Genomic DNA, 23,943 nt, shown 5'->3' on the forward strand with positions numbered 1-23,943 from the left:
ATCTTGTCACATTTAGGACGTTATTTAAAATATGAGGATTCAAAATTATGCACCCATCTTGGGAGCCAGTCATCTCGCAGAACTAGGCTAACACTCAAAACTTGGGCTTGTCTGGGCACCCGAGCTAGCCCCACGCAGTGACAGGCCATGCGGGTGCGAACATTTACTTATTCTGCCCTCCGTAGCCACGGTATCTTAATTCTGACCTGAAGAGGCAAGCGACACCCTGCAGCCCGCAGTTTTAAACCGTACAGCCGCGGTTGCTACAGCTCCGCCCCACGGGCTCTGACGTCATCACTCAGCGACCGGGTTGAAAAGGTCCCCTCTCGCTGTCGCCAGTCAATTAGTGCGCCGGCGCACGTCCCGCCTTCAAGCGCCCGCAAGACGCGCGTCGCGGAGGGGTGATCTGTGAGAGCCGGGGGCCAGGCATCCGCTAGGCTGCGCCCGCCTCTTCCGGAAAAGTTCGGTGTCCCCACGTGCTTCCGCTTTGCTGCTGGCTGGAGTCCGCCGGGCTCGGGGCGCAGGTATCCTCGGGATGGCAGGGGGCGGGTGCCGAGGTCGGTGTCGGCGTCTTTCTTGGGCCCGGGGAGACTGGCTCCAGGACGAAGGCTTTGCATTCGTGCGGGTGCCCGATACATGCCGACTGCCGCTCCATCACGACTGCCGCCTCATCCGGGTGCTCCTGGATGACAGGACTCTCTGCTTCTAAGCGCTCTTGCGGGTTGCGTGACTTGATCGCTTCCCTCTAGGGGCTCTAGTTGGGGTGGAGTGGGGTGGGTTGAGTGGGTGAGTGACAACACTTTTGGTTTCCGCGGAGCTTGTCTACAGTTCCTGACGGCAGCACCTGGCATTGAACAGAGACAATCTCATTTCATCCAGAACCTCCCAAGCTGGTAGCTGCATCATTCGTTTATACTCCGTATTCAGCAGGAACACTCAGGACTTTATTTTGTTTACCAGTGCACCTAGAATGATGCCTGGCGCATAGATAATATGTATATTTGTTTGATAGATGAATAGTGAAAAATAACTATCTCTGCCATCAAGGCCTTCCTCATCCATTAAGCCTTCCTTGGCAACTGCAGCCCGCAGTAATCTCAGACTTTCACCTGTCTGTAACAATTAGTTTTACATCTGATTTTATCTGTCTTTAGGCAGATTATCCCTCATTTCTTTCTCTTAAACATTTTCTCTAAGGAGAGTGAAAACTCTTTGAAGTCAGGACTTTATTTGGTACTACTTCGGGGACTCCCACAGTAACTAGAACAAAAAGCAATAATTGGTTGTTGGTTGGTGGTGGTGTTTTTTTGTGTGGCTGGCAGCTGAGCTCACAAGCTGGTTGGTGAACTGGAAACTGTTCAGACTTTGAAATCAGGAGGGCACCTGAATGGGAATCATGTCTCCCGTCATTTTTCTTCACTGGTGGTATTTGAGTATTTATACTGGGTCCTTTCTTTATAAAATAAGACCGTTGGTTGTGACATAGTGTTTTACGGTAAGAAAGAACTGCTAAAATCCATATTTGAATTGAGAGTTTAGGAAGACAGTACAGGCTAAGTTTCAGTTAATGAGCTTTGTGTGTAGAATGCACCTAGCACTAGAGAGTCTAAGTAACATGTCATTTCTATTTTTAATTGTAGAAATATAATTGATATTTCTAGTATTTCTTGGTGTATCTATTATGATAATGATGCAGTGTTCTATCATATGTAATCACAATAACTTGAAGTCTCTTTGTACAGGCTTAGGTATAGTTTTCCTTCCCTTGAGGAAGCAATTGTATGCATTCCATCACAGTAATATTCATTGATTTCTTCTTCTGATTTTGTTAGTAATATATGTTAATTAGAAAAAAAAACAACCCAAACTCCCCAAAACAAAAGAACAAAATAAGAATCACCCATTATCTCACTGTCCATTAATAGCTACATTTCAGTTTTTTAAAAAATATGTGTATATAATGTATATACATATCTTGTCATGTTATCCTCTAATAAGCATTTATATCCCTATCTTTAGATAAATCTTGAAAGTGATTTTGAAAAAATATTTTTGAAAACTTCCTTATTTTCCCATGGATATATCATAGGTTTTAATTCTTTTTTTTGTTTGTTTAACATTGTTTCTGGTTTTTTAAAAACTCCTCCAGAGGGGTGTGAATTATAGCTTTCCATGCCTATGGGAACATTTTCTTCACCTTTCAGGCCTAAGTGAAGTGAAAGTTGCTCAGTTGTGTCCAACTCTTTGCGACCCCATGGACTGTACAGTCCATGGAATTCTCTAGGTCAGAATACTGGAGTGGGTAGCCTTTCCCTTCTCCAGGGGATCTTCCCAACCCAGGGATCAAACTCAGGTCTCTTGCATTGCAGGAGGATTCTTTACCAGCTGAGTCACAAGGGAAGCCCAAGAATACTGGAGTGGGTAGCCTAACCCTTCTCCAGTGGATCTTCTTGACCCAGGAATTGAACTGGGGTCTCCTGCATTGCAGGAGGATTCTTTACCTACTGAGCTATCAGGGAAGCCCAAGGGGACATACCCTGGGTCAACTGTTTGGTAATGTTTTTAAGCTAAATCTTAAATGGCTTATTATTAAGACTATCAAAACAGCTGTTTCAAAACAGGGTTAACAAAATATCCTTAGCATTGTGATTAAGATTAAAAGCATGAAAATGTACAAAAGATACATAGCAAAGTCATGCAGTTCTTTTAATCTATATGTTTCTTGAGGTATTTTTAGAAGTTCTGTTTCCTGAATTTTTTTCCTTCATCTCTTTTTTTCTGAGCCTCAGTGATGCTGTGATAGAGTCAGATTACACGTTCACAGTTACAAACCTAAGTTTCCTAATGTAAAAAACGAGGCTAATGTCTTCCCTAGGGAGCTGTTTGAGGGTTAAATAAAATAGTACTTATAAATGTATGTAGTTCAGCTCCCGTCCCACAGGAGGCAGCCAGCTAATGGTTTTCACCCAGAACCTGGATGTTCATGTCCAGTCGTGTTTCCTTTCCTTCTGTTTTAGTGATAATTTTTCACCATGCATCGGAAGAAAGTGGATAACCGAATCCGGATTCTCATTGAGAATGGGGTAGCTGAGCGGCAAAGGTCTCTTTTTGTTGTGGTTGGAGATCGAGGGAAGGATCAGGTAAGTCCTGGTAAATGCTTCCTGACTTTGTGTCCTGTTCCAGAGAGTCAGCATGTTACGGACCATCTGGGGTTTTACACATAATGACATTAAGGTCTCTTTGGTTTTCTTTAAGTGAAATGCCTAGTGGGAACATTCCTTTATTTTTTGCAAGTGATGACTGCTCAGTATTTAGAGTTATTAGCAGATAGGTTAACAGCTTTTGATACTGAGCACAAGAGTAAGTGTGTGTGATCTGGTTTCTAGTTCCAGCCTGGGTGCTGTTTGCCTTGTGGTCTTGGGCCTGGCCATCCCAGAGGTCTCTTTTGGCCCTAAGACTCTGTGCCTTGTTTCTTTGGCAGGTAGTCATACTCCATCACATGTTGTCCAAAGCAACTGTGAAAGCTCGGCCTTCGGTGCTGTGGTGCTATAAGAAAGAGCTGGGCTTTAGCAGGTAAGGCGTGCCCCTTTGAGTGTCCTATCCCATTTCCCATCCCTGCTCCTTAGTTAAGTGCCAGGAAATGATTCTCTGACCTAGGTTTTAAGGGATTGTTAGTAAAGGTGCTGTCTCTGAGGACACTTCCGGTAGAGAAAATAATAGACCTGATGTTTGTTCTTCATTCCTGACAATGAATTTCAAAATCTTTTCATGCTTTTTTATGTTCCCAGCCCAGTTCCTTGCTTTCTGCATGCCATTTTCTTCCTAGTTTTCTCAGCTGATTGAGCGCATCTAATAATTCTGGCTCCACCTGATGCCTAATACAGCAGCTTTTCTATTCTTTTCAGAGCTCTTCTTCTAGTCTGCTGTCTGACAATTGGGTGGTTTTTTTATTTTTTTTAATTGTGGAACTTAAGACTTCTTATAGTAAATATGAGACCTCTAACACAAACATACTTTGGCACAAATGGGATCTATTGAAATACAGTTGACCCTTGAGCAGTGTGGGTTTGAACTGCCAGACTCTACTTATATGTGGATGTGTTTCAGTAGTAAGGTCTACAGTACTCTGTGGTCTGTGGTTGGTTGAAATATCTGATGCAGGGGAGCTATGGTTACAGAGGGGCTGACTGTAAGTCCGACATAGGTTAACCCCCAGGTTTTGCAAGGATCAGCAGTATTCAGGTTAGCTCCTGAAGCCTGTGGGGGTGAAGTTCCAGCTTTGCCTTGGGGGTGGTGCACAGCCGCAGTGCTGACACCCTGGTCCTTGCTCTGTCCCTCGTCTTAGTGTCATCTTCATGTCTGCTCTATTCTTCCCCACTTCAGGACAGCTCTCTGCCTTCTGTGATCCGTCGCAGAAACCGCCCTTGAGGTTTACGTGGTTTGGGTTCAACAACACAGAAAGATGCCTTTCTCCCAAATTCTTTTGGAAAGATATCCAGTCCTGGGCCAGAGGCAGTGGGGTGGGCCACCTAGTAGGAGCCTGGCAGTTCCAGCTACGCCCGTTTGTGGGGAGGAGCTTGGGGTGTGGGGCGCTGGTCCTTGGCAGATACCCCACTATAGCGTCACCTCAGAAATGCTCTCCTTTTACTCCGACCACATTCCTAAGTGCTTCCCTCTCTCTGATCTCATCTCCCCCCACAGCCCGTTGGCCTGTGCGGTTCTGTCCTTGGGCCTCTTCCCCCTCCATTATCCCCAGATGTATAGTTCGTCTCTGGGGTGGACTCGGAGGGTGCGTCTCCAGCCCAGGCTGCTCTCTGCTCTGGCGAAACCCCCTGCCTTTGCCCCCGCTCCCTCCTCCGCTTGGGGTGCCGCTTCCACCTCTCTGTACTCACCTGCTGAGGCGCTCCCCTCGGGTGCTCCCTTTGTTCAGGGCCTGCGTCCTGCAGGAAGCTTTTCCTGAGGCCCTCAGACTTAGCGCATGGCCCCGCTGCCCTCTTTAGCACTTGTCTCTTTGTACAGTGCTTGGCACCTTACCTTCTTTCTCCCTCAAGATGTGATCACTTGCCCACTGGTAAGTAAGTTCATTTAGCGAGGAGGCCTCTCCTGCTTATCTTTATATTTTCATATTTTCAAAGGATCTGCCATGTTTTACTAGGTGCTCAGTTACTGTTTGTTGAGTGTATTGTTAACAGGCTCTAACATTTTAGTTTTACTTAAGTACCAAATGCTACATTTGATTAGCTCTTATCCTTTGGTCTTTAAGAGACTTGATTCTGCTTAAAAGAAACTAGATTTTGAATTAGATAGTTTTGCCTTTAAAAAAATTACAAAAGCTTTGTTACAAGAATATGAAAAATACCGAAAAATCACAAAGGTGAAAATAAAAAGCACCGTATTTTCAGTGCTTAGGCATTGTTAGCATTTAGCTGTATATGCTGTATGTATTTTTAAGCCATAATTGGTATATTCTTTCATAATAGGGCAGGTAAGCATTTTTAATACAGATTGAGAATAAGACCTGTTGCCTGTCAGCAGAATTTTATGTTTCTGGTGCTCTGATTCTCACTGCTGTGAGAATTTACACTTGGTAAATGTCAGAATGGCAATTCAGGGTATTCTGGGCAGATTTGCCTTTCAACTTAACCCACTTGAACTCGCTTTTAAAAAGATCCCTCCTGTGCCTCTTGTAGCTCTCCCAGCCCTGTCTAGATGTGGCAGAGCATCAGGTTAAAGCTGATGCTAAGTCACGGGCTAAGGAACTGGAGGCCTGGGGGAAGGCCTTGGCCCTACTCTTCAGTTAGAAAACTGTGATAAAACTTTTGTCTCTTGTACCCCTTGGTTCTGGTATTTTTTTGTTCTCTGTTTTCTCTGAAAGAAAGAGTTGGGACTTCCCTGGCGGTCCAGTGGTTAAGACTTTGACTTCCAGTGCAAGGGCTGCGGGTTCAGCCCGTGGTCCAGGAGCTAGGATCCCATGTGCCTGGAGGACAAAAGAGCCAAAACGTAAAGCAGAAGCGGTATTATAACCGATTCAGTAAAGACTTTAAAAACGGTCCACAACAGAAAAAGTCTTCAAGAAGTTAACTGACACTTGGGTATCAGAGGTGTTTAGGACAAGAGAGAAGTTTAGGGATGTCTGGGAGATGTCCAGATTCCATTCGAACCCGTGTATCCTCTGTTGGTGTTGTCTTAGATTAGAACTGCCCTTGAGGACTTAATCCAACCATCTGGGAAGGAAGTGGATGAATTCATTTAGGAAAAATGAATAAAGTAACCCACCACCATGATGCCTCTCCCAGATTCTCTGGAAGGAGTGCCGTGAAATTGAAGCATTGGCTTGAGACTGAGATAATCAGCCCACCAGGGTTTAGTTTCAAGCTCTGGCTAAATGTGAGGTTTAGGGACTCCCATTACCCTTGTTGTTAAGTGAAGTATCAAAATGGCAGGGTTCACATACAGACTTATACTGTCTTCCTCTGAAGCCCTTCTCTTCTAATGCTTCTCCAGCTTTTTTTTTTTTTTAGCTTTAAAGCAAGGGAATTAGCCCTACAATTTCCAAGTTCACTTCTAGCTCTGAAAGTCTTAAGTGGGTGATTCTTGAGTCTATTCTCTTCTCCCAACTGTAGCCTCTCCAGTTAACTGGCTCTCATGGGATTGGGGGTGGGGTGATTGCAGTCATCGGAAGAAAAGAATGCGACAGCTGCAGAAAAAAATAAAGAATGGGACGCTGAACATAAAGCAAGATGACCCCTTTGAACTCTTCGTAGCTGCCACCAACATTCGCTACTGCTACTACAACGAGACCCACAAGATCCTGGGCAACACGTTTGGCATGTGTGTTCTCCAGGTGGGTGAGTTCCCCCAGCCCGCAACTGGGGGCAGAGCACCGAGGGGTGCCCGGGCTGCCTGGTTACCCACGAGAACAGGTGTCCAGAGAGGAGAGAGGAGTCACGCATATTCCCCGTCCCCCAGACTTTATCAGTGGAAGACTTGGCCATTTTCCCAAGGAACTTGATAACTCACCGTCATGAAAAGGACATCTTCTATCTAAAGCAGCACTTGTCCAGAGATACTCAGACCGGTAGTGATGCTTCATCACACCTGGCTCTTACCAGCTTGATAGATCACAGAGCTCTGCATGACCCTAGAACCCCAGGCCTTGTTAGAACAGACTGAAGGCCCTCTTTGCCTCCTAGTTAAGCTTTCCCGCCGTGCTTTTTACATCATCAGCTAGTTCTAAGGTCTCCTTCTTCCAGGATTTTGAAGCTTTGACTCCAAACTTGCTGGCCAGGACTGTAGAAACAGTGGAAGGTGGCGGGCTGGTGGTTATCCTCCTGCGGACCATGAACTCACTCAAGCAGTTGTACACAATGACCATGGTAAGTCACTGTTTTTTTAAACTTGATTGTGGGGGTTCAAGTCAATCTGTGTTTTTCTACTTTTTTTAAAGAATTCTCACTGAGCAACTCCAGTGAACAGTCAGCATGATCTCTGGGCTGGGAGCTCTTTAACTGCAACTAAGGAAAAAGTGACTGTAGAGACGTCTCACTGGCTCTGGGTGCGCTGGGGAATGTGAATTGTGCCTTTGCTCTCAGGCATTTGCAAATACTACACCAGCGAGATGCAGATAGGATGCAGCTGTTGTGCAGTTAAATTTCTGAAGTAGAATTCCACAGAGAGCCGCGCCAGGTCCTGCACTGGTGTACTACGAAAAGGGACCATGTCCTGATGTCCTCCGCTGCCCTCTCCCTAGTAGGTGATGAAGGAACACTGCCATCCCACTCCCAAGTTGGCAGAAACTTTGACTCCAGGCGGTGGGGGTGGGTGGGGGGGCTATTTTCCGCCCAAGCTGTGGACCTGGCCGTATGTGAGGAAAGTGTCCCGCTGGTTGCACAGCTGGTCTCTGACTCGTCGGCTCTGCCACGTGGGTGTTGTGTTCTGTGTGGCGGGTTTTGAGTCATGTCCACGACCAGCTGCTCAGGAACTGTTGGGATTGGCCTCGGGGTTTCGTGAGCTGCCTTCATCTGGTGAAATGGGCTTTCCTCAGATCTAGAGCCCGCTTCTTGTTGCCTCCCCCCACCACCGCTTCTCCTCACCCCAGCCCCTCTGGCCTCCTCAGGGGTCCTCAGATGTGCCCTCTCCCCTCAGCACACTCTCACCTGAGGGCCTTCCCACCGGCTCTTCTCCCAGGAACGTCTGTTGCCTTACTTCCTCACTGCAGTCCAGTCCCTGCCCAGATGCCACCTCCTCAGCGTGGCCCTCTCTGTCTCCCCCCCTGTAGAATATGTGTTTCTCCCATCACTCCTCAACCTGTTTTATTTGGCTTCAAAGCATGTTACCTCTAAAGTTAGACATTACTTGTTTATCATCTGACTTCCTGTGCTAGTCTTCAGACTTCATGGGTGCAGGGACTCAGTTTTCCTCCCTGGTATATTCCTTGATCCTGGAAGAGTGCCTGGCCTTTAGTAAGCCCTCCTTAAAATATCTGTGAACAGAGGTGTCTCTTTATTCTGCGCCTGCTCTTGGCCGCCTGCTTACCACCTCAGAGGGCCCTCCCTCACTACCCTGTGTAAACAGTCCCCCTTCCCACCCCTCTTAGCTGTCACGACACCCTGTTTTTCATTCATAGCATTTGCCAAAATTTCTATTTACTTGTCTCCATCTAACCATTTGATGATAAGCTTCATGAGAGTAGGTGTCATGCTTTTACCAAACTCCAGTGTGTACCCGTCATGTCTGCTGTTGGCATGTGCATTTTGTTGAACAAATGAATATATTTTGAGATGCTAGATAAAATGTGGGAAAATCTAAAGATGAAATGAGGGGATGTTTGTTGTGATGAGAAGCATTGCATTTAGCGTCTGCTTCCAGCTCCAGCAAATCACATTCAGCTAGGTTAGCACAGCAGGTTAGGTAGGAGTGGATTTCAGTTCTCTCAGCATCGCTGGTGCCTCTTTTATCCCAGGGCTGCTTGCTGAAACTTCTTCACATCTGGACGCTGAGCCTCAATGCCATTAGCCTCTACTAATGGACATTGTCTCTTTTAGGATGTGCATTCAAGATACAGGACAGAGGCCCATCAGGATGTGGTGGGAAGATTTAACGAGAGGTAGGTCCGAGCACATTTTCCACTTCCTCAGCTGTGGGAACCATGGAGGTGGGTGGGTGGGGTGCGTTTTTGTCTTGGATACAGCTGAAAGCCACGCTCTATCTGAGGGAAGGTGGTGCAGGAGCCCCCGACGGTGAGGTCCCCAGTCACAGCGGTAGTCGTGCAGCTCACTGGAAGCGGTAAAGTGAGTGGAAGGCTGGGGCCTGGATTCTGTCTTGCTTCTGGCCCTCACCAAGTCGCTGTCCGCTCTGGCTCTTCACCTGCGCAGCTGTCAGAGGGGTCATTTGTCTGGATCCCTGTTTCCCCAGATGTGTTTCACAGAACACTGGTGTTTAAGAGGGATCTTATGACAAAAGGGTTTTCTGGCCTACTATGTCTAGGAAATGGCTGATATACTTTTTCCTTTCTGAAGAATCATGTGAGCCTGTTGTAGCCTCTGAAAAGTCTCACAGCACTAGGGACCCCAGTTTATTTGACCCAGAGCCCTGTTTAGGGAATACCAGTTAGCAGCTTTTGACAGCTTTAAGAAGGAAGAAGCCATGGCCTAGAGCAGTGGTTCTCAACCTGAACAGTCTTGCCCTTGGGGAGACTTGGCAGTATCTGGAGACACTTGGATAGTCAGGACCTGGCTGGGCGGGGTGGGTGGGGGGTGTTGGAAGGTACGGGCCAATGATGCTGCTAAAAAGCTGAAAAGGGGCCAAAAAGCACCACCACCACCCCCTAAGAAAGATTATCTGGTCCACAGTGTCATTATACTGCAGTTTAGGAATCTTGGCCTGGGTGAACGGTGGGGCCTGGTTTCAACCACCTCTGAAGTTGCTCAGTAGAAGGGGTGCATGTGGAGGTCCGCCAGTGCTACCGGATGAAAGTGAAGCCTGTGAAGGTGGTGCAGGAGGCCCTTTTCTTGCAGCTGTGGGACAAGCTTGGAATTCACAGCCAAACACATGTTTTTCTGCATGCAGAAATGTTTGTGCACTGTAGCTAAAGGGAGCTGTCCTCCCCACCCTTTGCTTTATTTTTCCCTCCCTGTGGCAGAAGGGCTGTCCATTTGTGTGTGTGTGTTTGCCTCTGTGGTCGGTGAGAATACATGGGGTGGCTTTGGGGTTCCCGGCTCAAGGAGACACCTGGTGCTAAAGGGCGAACCTGGGAGGGTATGGGAAGGGCCAGGGGACCCGGAGCCGAGGGGCTCTGCACAGAGAGAGCACTCCTAATCAGACTTTCAAGAGAGTTCCCCTTACCTGTCTCCTCTGCAAAGCATGTCCAGGGGCCTTGTAAAGGAGGCGGGAGTCATCCAGCCCTGTTCTACAGATGATGGTGTACAGACGTGGGCTGGGTAATTTCCCTGAAGAAAGGCCCTTCCTTGTCGTGTTGACGTTGCTCCCAGCGCCTCACGACAGTGCTTTTGTTCCTCAGGTTTATTCTTTCTCTGGCCTCGTGTAAGAAGTGTCTTGTCATCGATGACCAGCTTAACATCCTGCCCATCTCCTCCCACGCCGCCAGCATTGAGGCCCTGCCTCCCCAGACCCCGGTGAGCTGCCAGGGTCCGGGGATCTGGGGAGGCTGTGTTTCCTGGGCTGACCCTCCGATGTCAGTGGTGAACCTTCTCCTCCTCCTCTCTGGTAGGATGAGAGTCTCGGTCCCTCTGATCTGGAGCTGAAGGAGCTGAAGGAGAGCTTGCAGGACACCCAGCCTGTGGGCGTGTTGGTGGACTGCTGCAAGACCCTCGACCAGGTGAGCATGTGTTCGGAACACCCCATCCCTGTCTGAACCACACAGAGGGAAAAGACAGAGAGCAGAGAGCAACAGAAGCCAAGTTAGGGTGAGGCTTGGCTCCTCCTTGGGGCAGCGGCCTTTTCTGTTGCTCGCACTTGGGCACGCAGCAACAGCATAGCATAGCAGTCTGGGGTCACCTCCCCCTTCCCCCTTGTTCGTTGTTTGTAACTGTTGTTCAGGGAGCTGGGGTCGGGAGGAGACGGGTTACGTTTAAAGAGGAGCCCCTCCAGCACAGGCTGATGGACCTGCGACCTTTCATTCTCACTGAGTTTTGATGACATAAGGTTTTTGCTTATGCCTTGTTCTTAAGTGAGAAGAGCTAGAGGCACCTATTACTCACTCCTGCTCCAGTGTGAGCGCTGAGGAGGGCCTGTGATGAGGGTACCTGGTCCACCTGGTCTCTAGGTACAGACAGCAGGCTGGGAGGGAGCTTCCAGGATGCATTTCTGTGCTCCCGGAAGTAACCAGGGCTGGTACACTTGGCTTCTCCTGTGGTTCTTGGATGGTGATGGGAGCTGAACAGACATGACCCAGAGACCTGCAAGCTGTCAGGTGTGTTCAGAGTTCTGATCCAGCATAAGCAGACAAGCAGTGCAGGCCTGACGGCAGTGGGCTCTTCCCTCATGATGGAAAACAGCTGCGGTGACGCCGCCCACTCGGGGCTGAATCCCAACAGGCTGGTTTCCCTTTTCTTTCTGGAAACAGAATCACCAGCTACGCAGCACTTTCTGCGGCCCAGGCTGCAGGCTCCAGGTTGCTTTTCAACTCCTTCTTGGTACCTTCTTTATCATCAGAGGGGGAGTGAGAAGAGAGGATGGGGAAAGGGCAGACGTGACCACAACTGGCAGCACCCCTCCCTTCTCCTGGCACCCCCGCCCTCCTTGCTACTCTTCACATTTCCCCATGTACACCTTCTACTTTCACGACTGGGCAGTGACACGTAGGCCCAGGCAGGAGGAAGGGGAGGGGCTTGAGGAAGCTCAAGTCTTGCCAGCTGGAAACATTCAGAGGGGATCCGGGTCCTCCTCAATTTAACCTGCCTGTGCTGAACCCTGTATCATATCCTTTTCTTGTTTGCTCTAGAGTAGAGAAGTGAAGCACGATGATAAAATGTACATGGAAAAATCCATGAACATAATAAAAGGGTATGAAATTTGGACTAAAAATGTACTCTAAAATAATATTCTAAAATAAATGAAAAACCAGTCCAAAAAAGCAGAGTAATTTACCAACTAAATAGATAGCCAGTAATTACATCGATTTGAAAAAGGTGCCTGCTTTCTCTCATAACTGAAGTAACACAAATTGAAACACTGATCCTACGTTCCCATTTCAGGTTGGTCAAGACTTGCAAGTTTAGCAGTGTTGGCAAGTGTGGGGAGAGAGCAGATTAGCCAAGATGGTGGTCGTCAGACCCTCTTGCCCCACAGCCTCTGGCTCTCGGCCCACGTTCTGTGAATACGTGGTTGTGTAACAGCTGAGCTCACTCATAGCACTGCACATGTGCGTCATGGTGTGTCTGCTTAGTCACAGGCCACTTTTGCTCTGTAAACATACATAAGCTTGGAGAACACAATGGCACCCCACTCCAGTACTCTTGCCTGGAAAATCCCATGGATGGAGGAGGCTGGTAGGCTGCAGTCCATGGGGTTGCTAAGAGTCAGACATGACTGAGTGACTTCACTTTCACTTTTTACTTTCATTCATTGGAGAAGGAAATGGCAACCCACTCCAGTGTTCTTGCCTGGAGAATCCCAGGAACGGGGGAGCCTGGTGGGCTGCCGTCTATGGGGTTGCACAGAGTCGGACACGACTGAAGTGACTTAGCAGGAGCAGCAGACATAAAAGCTCCACCTGAAAAGCCTTTGCCGCTCCGTTGCGTCTGCATATGGCTGTCTTATGGCTGTGTCCACTGGGTCGACCTTGAGAGGAGAGCTCAGTGTGTCTGCTGCTACGGCTGCTGTGCCAGTCAGAAGAGAATAAACATATCTGCAGTTCCTCTGACTCCTTGAGTTTTTTTTAGCTTCCCTGCTCACGCCGTGCCTTCCGCGAGTTCAGCAAGCAGTGTGCGCAGTGTGAACAGTGAGACAGTTGGCGTCGTTGGCAGGATTATACAGCAAGACAGCAAGGCTGCAGGGAAGAAGGCCTTTCACGCGTGGGTGGGGCTTCCATAACTTGGCATGACACCCATTTTAATGCACACGCACTCGGCAGTCCTTCTCCTGGCAATCTATCCTAGAGATAATGCCCACACCTGTATCTGTAAACATGGGGGCAGGACACAGTGGTGGCCTCCAGCAGAGTGGTAGAGGCAGAGGACAGTGAGGAATGTGGGATTTTTATGTTTTGAAGGAAAGGACTTGTTGATGAATCGGGTATGAGGAGAAAATGGAGGCAACTTTTGGCCTGAACAGTTGGGCACTAGCTGAGCTGGGGAAGGTGGTAGGTGGAGGAGGGCTGGGGGGACATTGGGTGTTGAGTGGGAGTCGGGTAGCAGATGTCGAGGGGGCAGTTGGGTGTGTGGAAGAGTCTGGTGTGGGGGAAGAGGTCTGGATGGAGGTGTGAACTGGGGGGTTAGCATCTGGTTGGTGTTCAAAGTCTGGAAACCGAGAGAAGATGATCAGGGGAGTAAGAGTCTAGGTGCTGGTCAGTGAGAACGGCCCCCTGTCCCCTGCACCCCCCCAACTCCAGTTTAGCCTCAGCATCAGCCTGACTTTGTGGTGATGGTAGCAAGTGGCTGGACCTCGGCCTTTCTCACAGCTCACCCAGTATGTTTCTCTTTCCACAGGCCAAAGCTGTCTTGAAATTCATTGAGGGGATCTCGGAAAAGACCCTGAGGAGTACTGTTGCGCTCACGGCTGCCCGAGGAAGGGGGAAGTCTGCAGCCCTGGGACTGGCTATTGCTGGGGCAGTGGCTTTCGGGTAAGGGGGATCCCGGGCTTCAGGCATCCTGAGCTCTGCGGGAGCCATGTGTAGGACAAAGGGTCAGGGAGGCTGCTCCCAGTCTGAGCGAACTCCTGAGTGATTTCTCCAGATCTTGGGCACCTGTCTAGAGAGAGCAGGTGTCCCTGGGGCTTAGTGGTAAAGAATCTACCTGCCAGTGCAGGAGATGCGGGTTCAATCCCTGGGTGGGGAAGAGCCCCTGGAGAAGGAAATGGCAACCCCATTCAGTTTGCTTGCCTGGAGAATCCTATGGACAGAGAAGCCTGGCGGGCTCCAATCCATGGGGTCACAAAAGAGTTGGATACAACTTAGTGACTTGTTCCGTTGTTGTTCAGTTGCTAAGTCGTGTCCAACTCTTTGTGACCCCATGGACTGCAGCACGCCAGGCTTCCCTGTCCTTCACAACCTCCCAGAGTTTGCTCACACTCATGTCCATTGAGTCAGGGATGCCGTCCAACCATCTCATCGTCTGTCGCCACCCCCTTCTTCTCCTGCCCCCAATCTTTCCCTCAGTCTTTCCCAGCGTCAACTTAGTGACTAAGCAGCAACAGCTAGAAAGAGCAATGCCGTTACCCCAGATCCCAAAGGTACACGTATAAGTGTCCTGGCACACAGATACCAGGGCCTTTGTGATGACTGTTTAGAGTTGAACAAACATGCAAGAGCAAAGAAATGGTGGTTAGGAACTTTAAAACTCTCAGGAAATGAGCCTGTGTATGACCAGCTTTGCTGACTAAGAAAAATACAGGTTTGTCATTTTAATGATTTGGTCAGTAGAAAATCTTATTTGCATTGAGGAACTGCCTCTGAGTGTGACATCACTTGCCATTCTTCTGTCCTGGACAGAAGATTTATGCAGCTGCCAGGAGAGCATGTGCCTCCAGCTTCACAGATACAGATAGTGGACTGTAGGATTTGCCGCGTCCTGTATGCATGACCTTCCTTGGTGCTCCCCAGAGCGTCGTTAGTGTTTCACAGATGGATAAACCCCGGCCCAGGGAGTTTGAGTGACTCGCCCAGGGTCCCCCCAGGTCCGTGCTGGCTGTGCTGGGCCTGAGGGCAGCTCCTGACTTTGTTACTCTGGCTATGCTAGTGGTACCACTTGGCCCTCTGCCTTTAGCATCCTTTACACTGAACAGGGATCCCTCAGAGGCTCACTGTGGCCTTCGCCTGCTCACGATGGAGCATTTTGACTTCATGATTTGAAAACCTCTCAGCGTAGCTAGTGATGAGAGTGAAACCCTCTCTGGGCCAGCGGTGCAGGACTGGGGAGCCATGTGCCGTCTCTGACACTGAGGGAGCAGTCCCCAGAGCACCCTCCTGTTTAGTCATTAAGTTGTGTCTGACTCACTAAGTTGTATGTGACCTCATGGGCTGCAGCACACCACGCTCCACCGTGCTCCCCTGTCTCCTGGAGTTCGCTCAGATTCATGTCCTTGAGTCGGTGATTCTCTCTAACTATCTCGTCCTCTGCCGCCCTCTTTTCCTTTCGCCCTCAATCTTTCCCAGCATCAGGGTCTTTTCCAGTGAGTCGGCTCTTCGCATCAGGTGGCCAGAACATTGGAGCTTCGGCGTCAGTCCTTCTCATGCGTATTCAGGGTTGACTTCGTTTAGGACTGACGGGCTGGATCTCCTTGCAGTCCAGGGGACTCTCAGGAGTCTTTTCCAGCACGACAGTTTGCAAGCATTGTGCCCTCAGCAGTGTGCTTTCATGGATGCTGGTAGCTAATTGCTGGGGTGTGCTCCCTTCAAATTGGCAACTCGTTTTCATTAGTTTGGGAGCAAAAATACCCTCAGGTCTGGAGTTGTTTTACTTTTCCTCCTCAAAATGTGTGTCCTGACTTTTTTATCCCCCGCCACTGTCTCTTGTTTTCACCTGTGTAACGGGCAAACAAAAATATTTTCTTTTTTTAAATTCTCTTAACATTTCTTCAATTTCCTAATTACTTAAAAGCAAAAAAATCCTCCTTTTGTTCAACAGGTACTCCAATATCTTTGTTACCTCCCCAAGCCCGGATAACCTCCACACTCTGTTTGAATTTGTGTTTAAAGGATTTGATGCTCTGCAGTATCAGGTAGGAAGTTAGGATAAGAGCTTATTTTGATTGCATGCTGAGTATAAATCCAGGTGAAGTCTGTAGAATGCAAACATTTTTTGGTTTCGAAAGCTTGTTTCTGATGTTTGGTATTGGTTTGGCTCTTTCCCCATCAGGAGCATCTGGATTACGAGATCATTCAGTCTCTAAATCCTGAATTTAACAAAGCAGTGATTAGAGTGAACGTGTTCCGGGAACACAGGCAGACCATTCAGGTGAGGCTTGTTCCAAATCCTGCCACGTGGGGCCAGTGTCCTGCTGTGTATAAATGTTCTAAGATGTCTGCTCTCATAGCTGTTTTATGTGATGTGTAATTACGTATCTCTTAGACAGTGTTGTTGCTTTACGGTAAACCTGTTCCATATTTTCAGCCTCTTCTAAAGAAAAACATTCAAGCAAACTAACAAATGTATGTAAGCCAGATCGAAAAGTTGTAGTTTTGTCCCTTGAAAACTGAGTGAGTATGCTAATCAACTGAGAGAAATCGAATCATTTTCTCTGACATCATTTCCAATTCTGCTTAGTTACAGCAGGTTTTGAAACGATGCAACTATAGCTAGAACAATAACCTTACCATTTAAAAGAAGAAAAGGTCTTTGTGAGATGTACTCTGAATCTCTGTGGTTTAGCCAGTGGCCTACTTTCCTTTTTAAACAGTGTTTCCCCGAAAGCTCTATAAATCTCCTGTGCTTTGTAAGCCTGAATGGTCTGTACTTGTCCAAAGGCTACAATTTTGTTAAATCATGACAGGCTTGCAGAAGGGATGGGGCCCCGTGGGCTCCTAATGGAGTAGGTCTATCGAGTACTTTTTGGAGCTGGGCTGGGGTGGGAAGTGGGCCAGGTAAACGTGGCAGGTTACACCCTCGACCTTTGTGTGTATGTCTGTCAAGGAGGTATACCTTTCACCAAAGATCTAGGCTATAAATAATGTTAAGTGCTCATGTCTTTTCCCTCAAGGACTGTAATTTTTTTCTTGAAGAGTCTCTAGACTCTTCTTTCTGTAATTTCTTCCTACTTTGGTCTGGTTCTCTCAGGCCAGTGTTGGGGTAGGGGTGAGGGGCAGGCTGCAGGCAGTGAGTATACAGAGATCTGTTGAAACTTAACAGAAATACACAAACCAAAGAAGGGAAGCCTTTCCCTGAAATGCCTGGCTCAGCCCTCGCCACTCCTGGGGTCTGTCTTCAGAGACCCTCTCGTATTCCCAGAGTCGTTTTTGTCTCCAGGCGGGAGTTGAAGAGCAGAAGAGGTGACCTGACTTTATGAGGCTACATTTATGTCCCTTTGAGGCCTCTTCTTGTTGGAAATTGAGATATAGAAGAATATTAGGTTTAAAGTCAGCTCCGCCTCTCCAGGGTCTGCTGCTTTTATGAGGTGCTTGTTTAGTTCTTCTCTGTAAAAAGTCCAAGACGTAGAGCCCCACTGAGGGCGTGTATCCTACTGTTGGAAATGACTGGGGACTCTGCCTCTTTGATCCCTCAACTTCTTGCAAAACAGTTACAAAATCTTATTTGTAATGAAATACTTCAAACTGCAGACGAGCACAGAGACCAGTGTAGCATAATACTGAGGTGCCCCGCATTCAAGCTTAAGAAATGCTGGCATTTTGCTGCTTGCTGTGCTTGTTTTACATCTTAAAAAGCCATTTATATTTTTGTTTTAAAGATCTAAAACCTCAGTGTGGAAGTCCCCTTGTACCCTTCCCCATCTGTTCCCTTCTGTTCACTCCCCTTAGATCACTCTGCTCTGAGATTGTGTATCTCCTTTCAATTCATGTGTTTATATTTCCCTACATGATTATGTATCCATAAATGGTAGCATACCGTACTTGTCCTTTTTCAGCTTGCCTTTTTTCACTCAACATTTGTTTTCGGGTTTGTCCAGATTGAAGCATGAGATCTGATTGATTCATTTTTAAGCACTATGTGAGTACACTGCAGTTTATATGTGTCTAGTATTGGAATTATTGGGTTTTAGAATATGCATAGATTTCCATCTTTCTCAGATTTTGCCAAATTCTCCTTTGAAGAGTTTGTGCGGAATTACCTTCAGCCCAGTACTTTCCTGAGTACTTGTTTCCGCATGTCCTCACAAACATTGGTATTTTACTGCTAATTAAATTTTGCCCACATGCGTAGGAAGTGGGATCTCCTTGTTGCCTTCAGCATTGTGCTAATACTAGTGAGGTTGAATACTGTTGTTTATGTTAATTGACTCTTCAGGTTTCCTCTCCTGTAAAATAGCTCTTCATGGTCTTTTGCAAACTTGAAAAAAGCAGGAGCCACTGAAGGAACTGCAGAGGTTGTTTATAGCATAAGCGCGCCAAGTTCGTGGCGAGTGTATGACAAGCTCATGATACAGATGTGTGAGCACTAAGAGGACTCTGAGTCTTAGAAGTGTCCCCACCAGTGCAGGAGGAATTGGGCTTAATGGTGACAGTGTCAAAGCAGCACACACAGTATGCAGCATGTCGGAGATGCTTGGGAAACCTGAAGTCTTCCACTTCGGCCATGGCTGGGGCCAAGCTACCCTCTGGTCCACAGGTCAGAGTGAGGCTGGGGGAAGCATGAGAAAGAGGGGAGAGAAAGGAAATGGAGGCATCGCCTGTCACTGGCCAGGTGCTCGGCGGAGCATTGGTGCAGATTGACTCAGTTTTACCTAGTTTACCCATTTTTCCCCTCAAGCTGCCATCAGTATTTCCTCCATTTTCTGGAGAGGAATCTGAGGCTCTGAGAGGAAGGGCCGCACAGTCAGTGGCTGAACTGTTAGGACCCAGGCATCTGGCTCTAAGCTGTCCCTGCTTTGTCCTCCAGGGAAGGGAGAATGAGAGCAAGAAGACAGAGGGCGGGGAAGAGGGGAAGAGAGGGCCTTTTTGGTGCCTCACCGGTGATTGCAGCCATGGTATCAGGCGGCCAAGCGAACAATGTACATTTTTCCTTCCCGCAGTACATACATCCTGCAGATGCTGTGAAACTGGGCCAGGCTGAGCTCGTTGTGATTGATGAAGCTGCTGCCATCCCCCTTCCCCTGGTGAAGAGTCTTCTGGGCCCCTACCTTGTTTTCATGGCATCCACCATCAATGGGTGAGCATCTGGGGCAGGAGCCATTGCTCCCTTTACAGGTTCTTGCCAATTAGGTAGGATTTAATGAACGTGACCTGGGCCTGGGTGGAAAGGGCTGATTCCTGAAGTTTGAGTCTTTGAGCCTGCTTCACTGTCTCGTTGGCCTTCTCTTTTACCCTTTCATAGTAAACTGCAGCTCCCTCTGGTGTGAGCTATAGGCCACCAGAACAGGCAACACCAGACTGAGGGATTTCATTACCCAGTTGATGAATATCTCCTGTCTGGGTCTGACTGGGTTCTCGGGAGCACATGGATGCAATACCAATGTCTTGGGCTTCCCAAGTGCCGCTAGTGGTAAAGAACCCGTCTGCCAGTGCAGGAGACATAAGAGACTTAGGTTCTGTCCCTGGGTTGGGAAGATTCCGTGGAGGAGGGCATGGCAACCCACTCTAGTATTCTTGCCTGGAGAATCCCATGGACAGAGGAGCCTGGTGGGCTGCAGTCCATAGGGGCACAAAGAGTCGGACATGACTGAAGCGACTTAGCACACACACCCACCAGTGTCTTATCCAGTGTCTTATGTGAAAATGTAGTATTAAAGTAACTGTGTAATTACCATAAGAAAGCAGACTCAAGAGCTTTTTCAAAATTTTGAAATATTTAGTTGTTTTCTATGGAAAAGTGAGAAAGGGAAGGTAAGCAAAAAGAAATCTGGTGATCTGACTCTCTAGAGATAGCTTGTTAGAATTTTGGTGTACATTTATTTTACTTTTTCATTTTGAATAAGAACATAATTTCTATAATGTTTTGCATTTGCTCTTTCATGTAAAAATACACTGGTAATTCCTTGGTGGTTCAGTGGTTAGGAATCTGAACTTCCTCTGCTTTTGGCCTGGGTTTGATCCCTGGTCAAGGAACCAAGATCCCACAAACTACAGTGTGTCCAGAAAAAAAAAAACACGAATATACTGTGAAATCTTCCCAGGTCAATGTGTACTTGCCTTCATTGTTGATTTCTATATGGAAGTCACATTTTGAAGAAATAATTCTATATTTTGGATTTATTATTTGACTGCTTTACTTACACTGAAAATAGTTAAATAAGATGGATTTTACTTTTTCTAGTAACATCTTTATTGAGATATTATTCACACACTATACAATTTACTCATTTAAAATGTGTAATTCAGTGATTTTTAGTATATTCGTAGAGTTGTGCAGCCATCATGACAATTTAGAACATTTTCATTTTCCCGGAAAGAAGCCCCATACTCTTTAATTATCATCCTCCAATTCCTGCCTTTTCGTCAGTTCTAGGGAATCACTAGTCAACTTTCTATATGTATGGATTTGCCTAGTCTGAACTCTTGATATAAGTGGAATCTTTGAATATGTGGTCTTTTGTGATTGGCTTCTTTCACTAACCATAATGTTTGCAAGGTTCTTCCATGTAGCTTACATCAGTACTTCATTCCTTTTCATGGCGAAATAATATTCCTGTGTGTGTTTATGCACATCTTGTTTTCCATTCTTCTGCTGATCATTTGAGTTGTTTCTCTTCTGGCTAGTACAGTGCTGCTGTGAACCTTCACGTGAGGTTTTTGTGTAGACACGTTTTCTGTTCTCTTGAGGATGTACCTAGAAGTGAAACTGGTGGGTCAAATGCTACCTTTCTAACTGAAGAACTGCCAGATTGTTTTCCAAAGCAACAATACCATTTTACATTCCCACCAGTCGTGTGTAAGGGTTCCATATCTTTGCTAGCGTTTCTCTGTCCTTTTTGACTATAGCCGTCCTAGTGAGCATGAAATGGTTTCTCATGTGGTCTTCATGCTTGTCCCTGTTAGGTGACTGATGCGGGGCATCCCATCAGGTGCTTTTAGGCCATAGTGTATCTTCTTTGGAGAAGTATCTATTCAGGTCCTCTGTTCATTTTTCTAATTGAAAATTAGAAAAATTTTCTAGTTTATGTCCTCTTTCAAGGGAAAGTAGTCATGGAAAAAATTACTTAGATGGTGCATTTGTTTAATCTTGATTTTTCCAAACTGGAAATGCTCTCTGTTCATCTTTCAAGCATGCAACTTCTTATAGCAGCTGTCCTTAATCGACCATTCATCTTTGTTCCAGTTCCATTATACTAAAGGCTTTGTTCATGTCATCTTTTTGGTCTTTGTTTTTTAGTTCGTAGTACAGCCCTGTGAGCTGTGTGCATTAATCCCCTTTTGAGGAGGAGGCTAAGAGTGCTTGAGTTCCTGGCCCAGAGGTACTAAACGGACATGCCAGGACTTGAGCCTAGGCCTGGATGGCTCAGAGCTGAGCCACCACGCAGCCCCGCTTCCTTTGGGCATGCACATGCCCTGCTGGAAGTTCAGAGGTGAAGGGCTGTTCTCAGCAAGCAGGAGTCTGGGGTTTCATCAGGACGAGGGAGAGTAGTTCTCTGTCCCCTCCTGGAGAGGTGATTCGGCGCCTCGAGCCCACCTGCCTTTGCTTTTTCTCCTAGCTACGAGGGCACCGGCCGGTCCCTGTCCCTCAAGCTAATTCAGCAGCTCCGTCAACAGAGTGCCCAGAGCCAGGTCAGCACCACCGCTGAGAACAAGACCACAGCGACAGCCAGGCTGGCATCAGGTACCCCTGGAGCTCTGGATGGGCCTGCATTGCACAGCAAGTCACTTCACATTCTTACTGGATCCTTCCCCTCATGACATTAAGGGTGATAGCAGACCTTCTGACGATCAGGCAGAGAGGCTGAGTCCCTAAGAATGAAGTTGCTTTTCTCTGAGGAACAGCAAGCTAGTGACCAGACGGGAGGCTGACCTGGGCCTTGTAGTGACTGGATTCCTGTTTGTCCCCATCTCGGGGCATTGGTTGCATTGACATAGTGAGACCTTTGGGGACTGGTGTCCAGACAAGTTGAACATCCACCAGAACAATTTAAAACCACTCGGTTTAAATTCTTGAGCCATATTTATGTGGGTACCACGTGACAGAGATAAAGTAGAACATTTGCCTTGATCTCTTGGACAAAATGTATTTAGTCGTGCGTGTGTTTTGAACAGTGCGAACCCTGCATGAGGTTTCCCTGCAGGAGTCAATCCGATACGCCCCTGGGGACGCCGTGGAGAAGTGGCTGAACGACCTGCTGTGCCTGGATTGCCTCAACATCACTCGGATTGTCTCCGGCTGCCCCTTGCCTGAAGCCTGTGAACTGTATCCTCCTAGGTTCCATTCGTCCTGTGAAAGGGAGAGGGGATGATGGGAGAGTTAAACTGAAGGTTCTAGCCCTTTGCTTCATAGGCCGCTCTTCTGGGAAGAGGAGAAGGTGGAATGTTCTCGATTTTCCTTCTCTTCCTTCCCTAATATGTTTCTGCTTAGAACCAGGGCCTCCTCTTCCCAGGCTGAGGGAACCCACGTATCCAGGTTGTCCTTGGAAGTAGCGTGTCTGGTTCAGGGCTCTCTTTGATATGTTTTGGTTGCTTAACCTGAAATCCAGCTACTGTGTTAACAGAGACACCCTCTTTTGCTACCACAAGGCCTCCGAGGTTTTCCTCCAGCGGCTGATGGCTCTCTACGTGGCTTCTCATTACAAGGTAACTGCAGCCAGCCCTCAGGTGGACGTCAGCAGGGAACTCCAGCTGTTGGCAGTGCCTGTTTACTTGACTTTCTGCATCTTTTGTTACCCAGTGGCTCAGGTGACCATTCCACTGGGACTCGGATGTCCTGATGTTGGCAGGGGCCTGGGGTCCTGCTTCAGGGTTGCATTTCCCATTGTGGTTCAGGCTTGTCTTTTGCTCCAGCTTTGTGTACGGAGCATGGGATTTCTGCATGTAGCTCTGTGTGTGGTGGCTGGAGAGGGTGGTAAGTTTTGTCCATTTTAAAAGGGGTACTTATATTTCTTGCCAGTTGGCTGAATGGATGGGCTGAGATGACATAGCAATTATAATCTGGGGTGCTCTGTGACCTGAGACCAGCCTTACACCCCTGGCTATTTTTAGGAATCAGTGAATTTAGAATATTCGGAAGTCTTAAAAACTAAAAAGATAACATTGGAAAGGACATTTTGTGTGTGTCTAGGTAGCATTTTTATGAATAGTAGCCTTTAATAGGAGGCTGAAGGGTTGGTGTTAGAAGCCCTGAGAGGTTTTCCTAAAATAGCAGCCTCTCATCAGGAGGAACTTCACTCCCCAGCTGTGAGGTACGCAGTGCTAACTAAGCAGTCCTCTGCTCCTGCTCTGCAGCCTCAGCGCTCATGGTGAGGGGACAGTGAACATAGGCGGCTCATCCCTCTACAGCCCTTATGGAGAGTGCCAGGCCACCCAGCCGAGATGCTGGCATGTGCTTTCCTGGGTTTCAGCACTTGGCTTCGGGGCAGGCAGTTCTCCGGTCGTGATTCTGGAATAGCCGCGCGAGTAAGGACAGGGTGAGGCGTGGTCCTCACTGACCGTGTCTGTGCCCCACAGAACTCTCCCAACGACCTCCAGATGCTTTCTGACGCCCCTGCTCACCATCTCTTCTGCCTCCTGCCTCCTGTGCCCCCCACCCAGAATGCCCTTCCAGAAGTGCTTGCCGTCATCCAGGTACAGAAGCTGAGGTGTCCTTGTGGCACTGATTTGGGAACCGCTTAGGCAGTCAAGGATTAGTGGCTCAGGAACGGGAGTGTGGAAGCAGAGGCTGTTGATTCCTGGGCTGGAGGCAAGTGCCTGGGTGTATCCAGGCAGGCAGTTAGGGTGCGAAGGAAACCACCGCCCTAACACACACTCAGAGCCTCACTGTTCACGGATGGCTGAGAGGCAGTACTGGCTTTGCATAGTTTGACTTACAGCTCCTGAAACAGAACTTTGTTTTCCTCTTTTTTTCAAGAGCAATCCATGGTACTTGTAAAATTAAAAGGCAGGTTGGAAACATGTTTTTAGTGCCTGGCATGTATTTATGTATTTCTTTATCATTTTTCTTATTCACAAACATGGGA

At 47.7% G+C, this 23,943-nt stretch overlaps 1 protein-coding gene across 2 annotated transcripts in view; it reads left to right on the forward strand.

Annotated features, from left to right (window-relative positions):
- The first annotated feature begins 368 nt into the window (after positions 1-368).
- NAT10 (N-acetyltransferase 10) overlaps positions 369-23,943 on the forward strand; it is a 37,473-nt gene continuing 13,898 nt past the window's right edge. Inside the window, exons 1-16 of one of the 2 annotated variants that reach the window (XM_055423816.2) lie at positions 369-524; positions 3,018-3,140; positions 3,482-3,573; positions 6,673-6,844; positions 7,254-7,376; positions 9,045-9,106; positions 10,520-10,634; positions 10,730-10,837; positions 13,668-13,801; positions 15,804-15,897; positions 16,035-16,133; positions 18,862-18,998; positions 21,478-21,602; positions 22,034-22,184; positions 22,468-22,564; positions 23,435-23,551. In XM_055423816.2, coding sequence (XP_055279791.2) covers positions 3,033-3,140; positions 3,482-3,573; positions 6,673-6,844; positions 7,254-7,376; positions 9,045-9,106; positions 10,520-10,634; positions 10,730-10,837; positions 13,668-13,801; positions 15,804-15,897; positions 16,035-16,133; positions 18,862-18,998; positions 21,478-21,602; positions 22,034-22,184; positions 22,468-22,564; positions 23,435-23,551 — 1,734 coding nt within the window. In that variant the 5' untranslated portion in view covers positions 369-524; positions 3,018-3,032. Of the gene's footprint in view, positions 525-3,017; positions 3,141-3,481; positions 3,574-6,672; positions 6,845-7,253; positions 7,377-9,044; positions 9,107-10,519; positions 10,635-10,729; positions 10,838-13,667; positions 13,802-15,803; positions 15,898-16,034; positions 16,134-18,861; positions 18,999-21,477; positions 21,603-22,033; positions 22,185-22,467; positions 22,565-23,434; positions 23,552-23,943 lie in introns of those variants that run through there. The other variant, XM_055423818.2, reaches the window with a different exon arrangement.

This window comes from Moschus berezovskii, chromosome 14 (genome assembly GCF_049115385.1).
Source record: "Moschus berezovskii isolate FMDL1 chromosome 14, NW_MosBer_1.0, whole genome shotgun sequence".
In the NCBI taxonomy this organism is placed as follows: Eukaryota; Metazoa; Chordata; class Mammalia; order Artiodactyla; family Moschidae; genus Moschus; species Moschus berezovskii.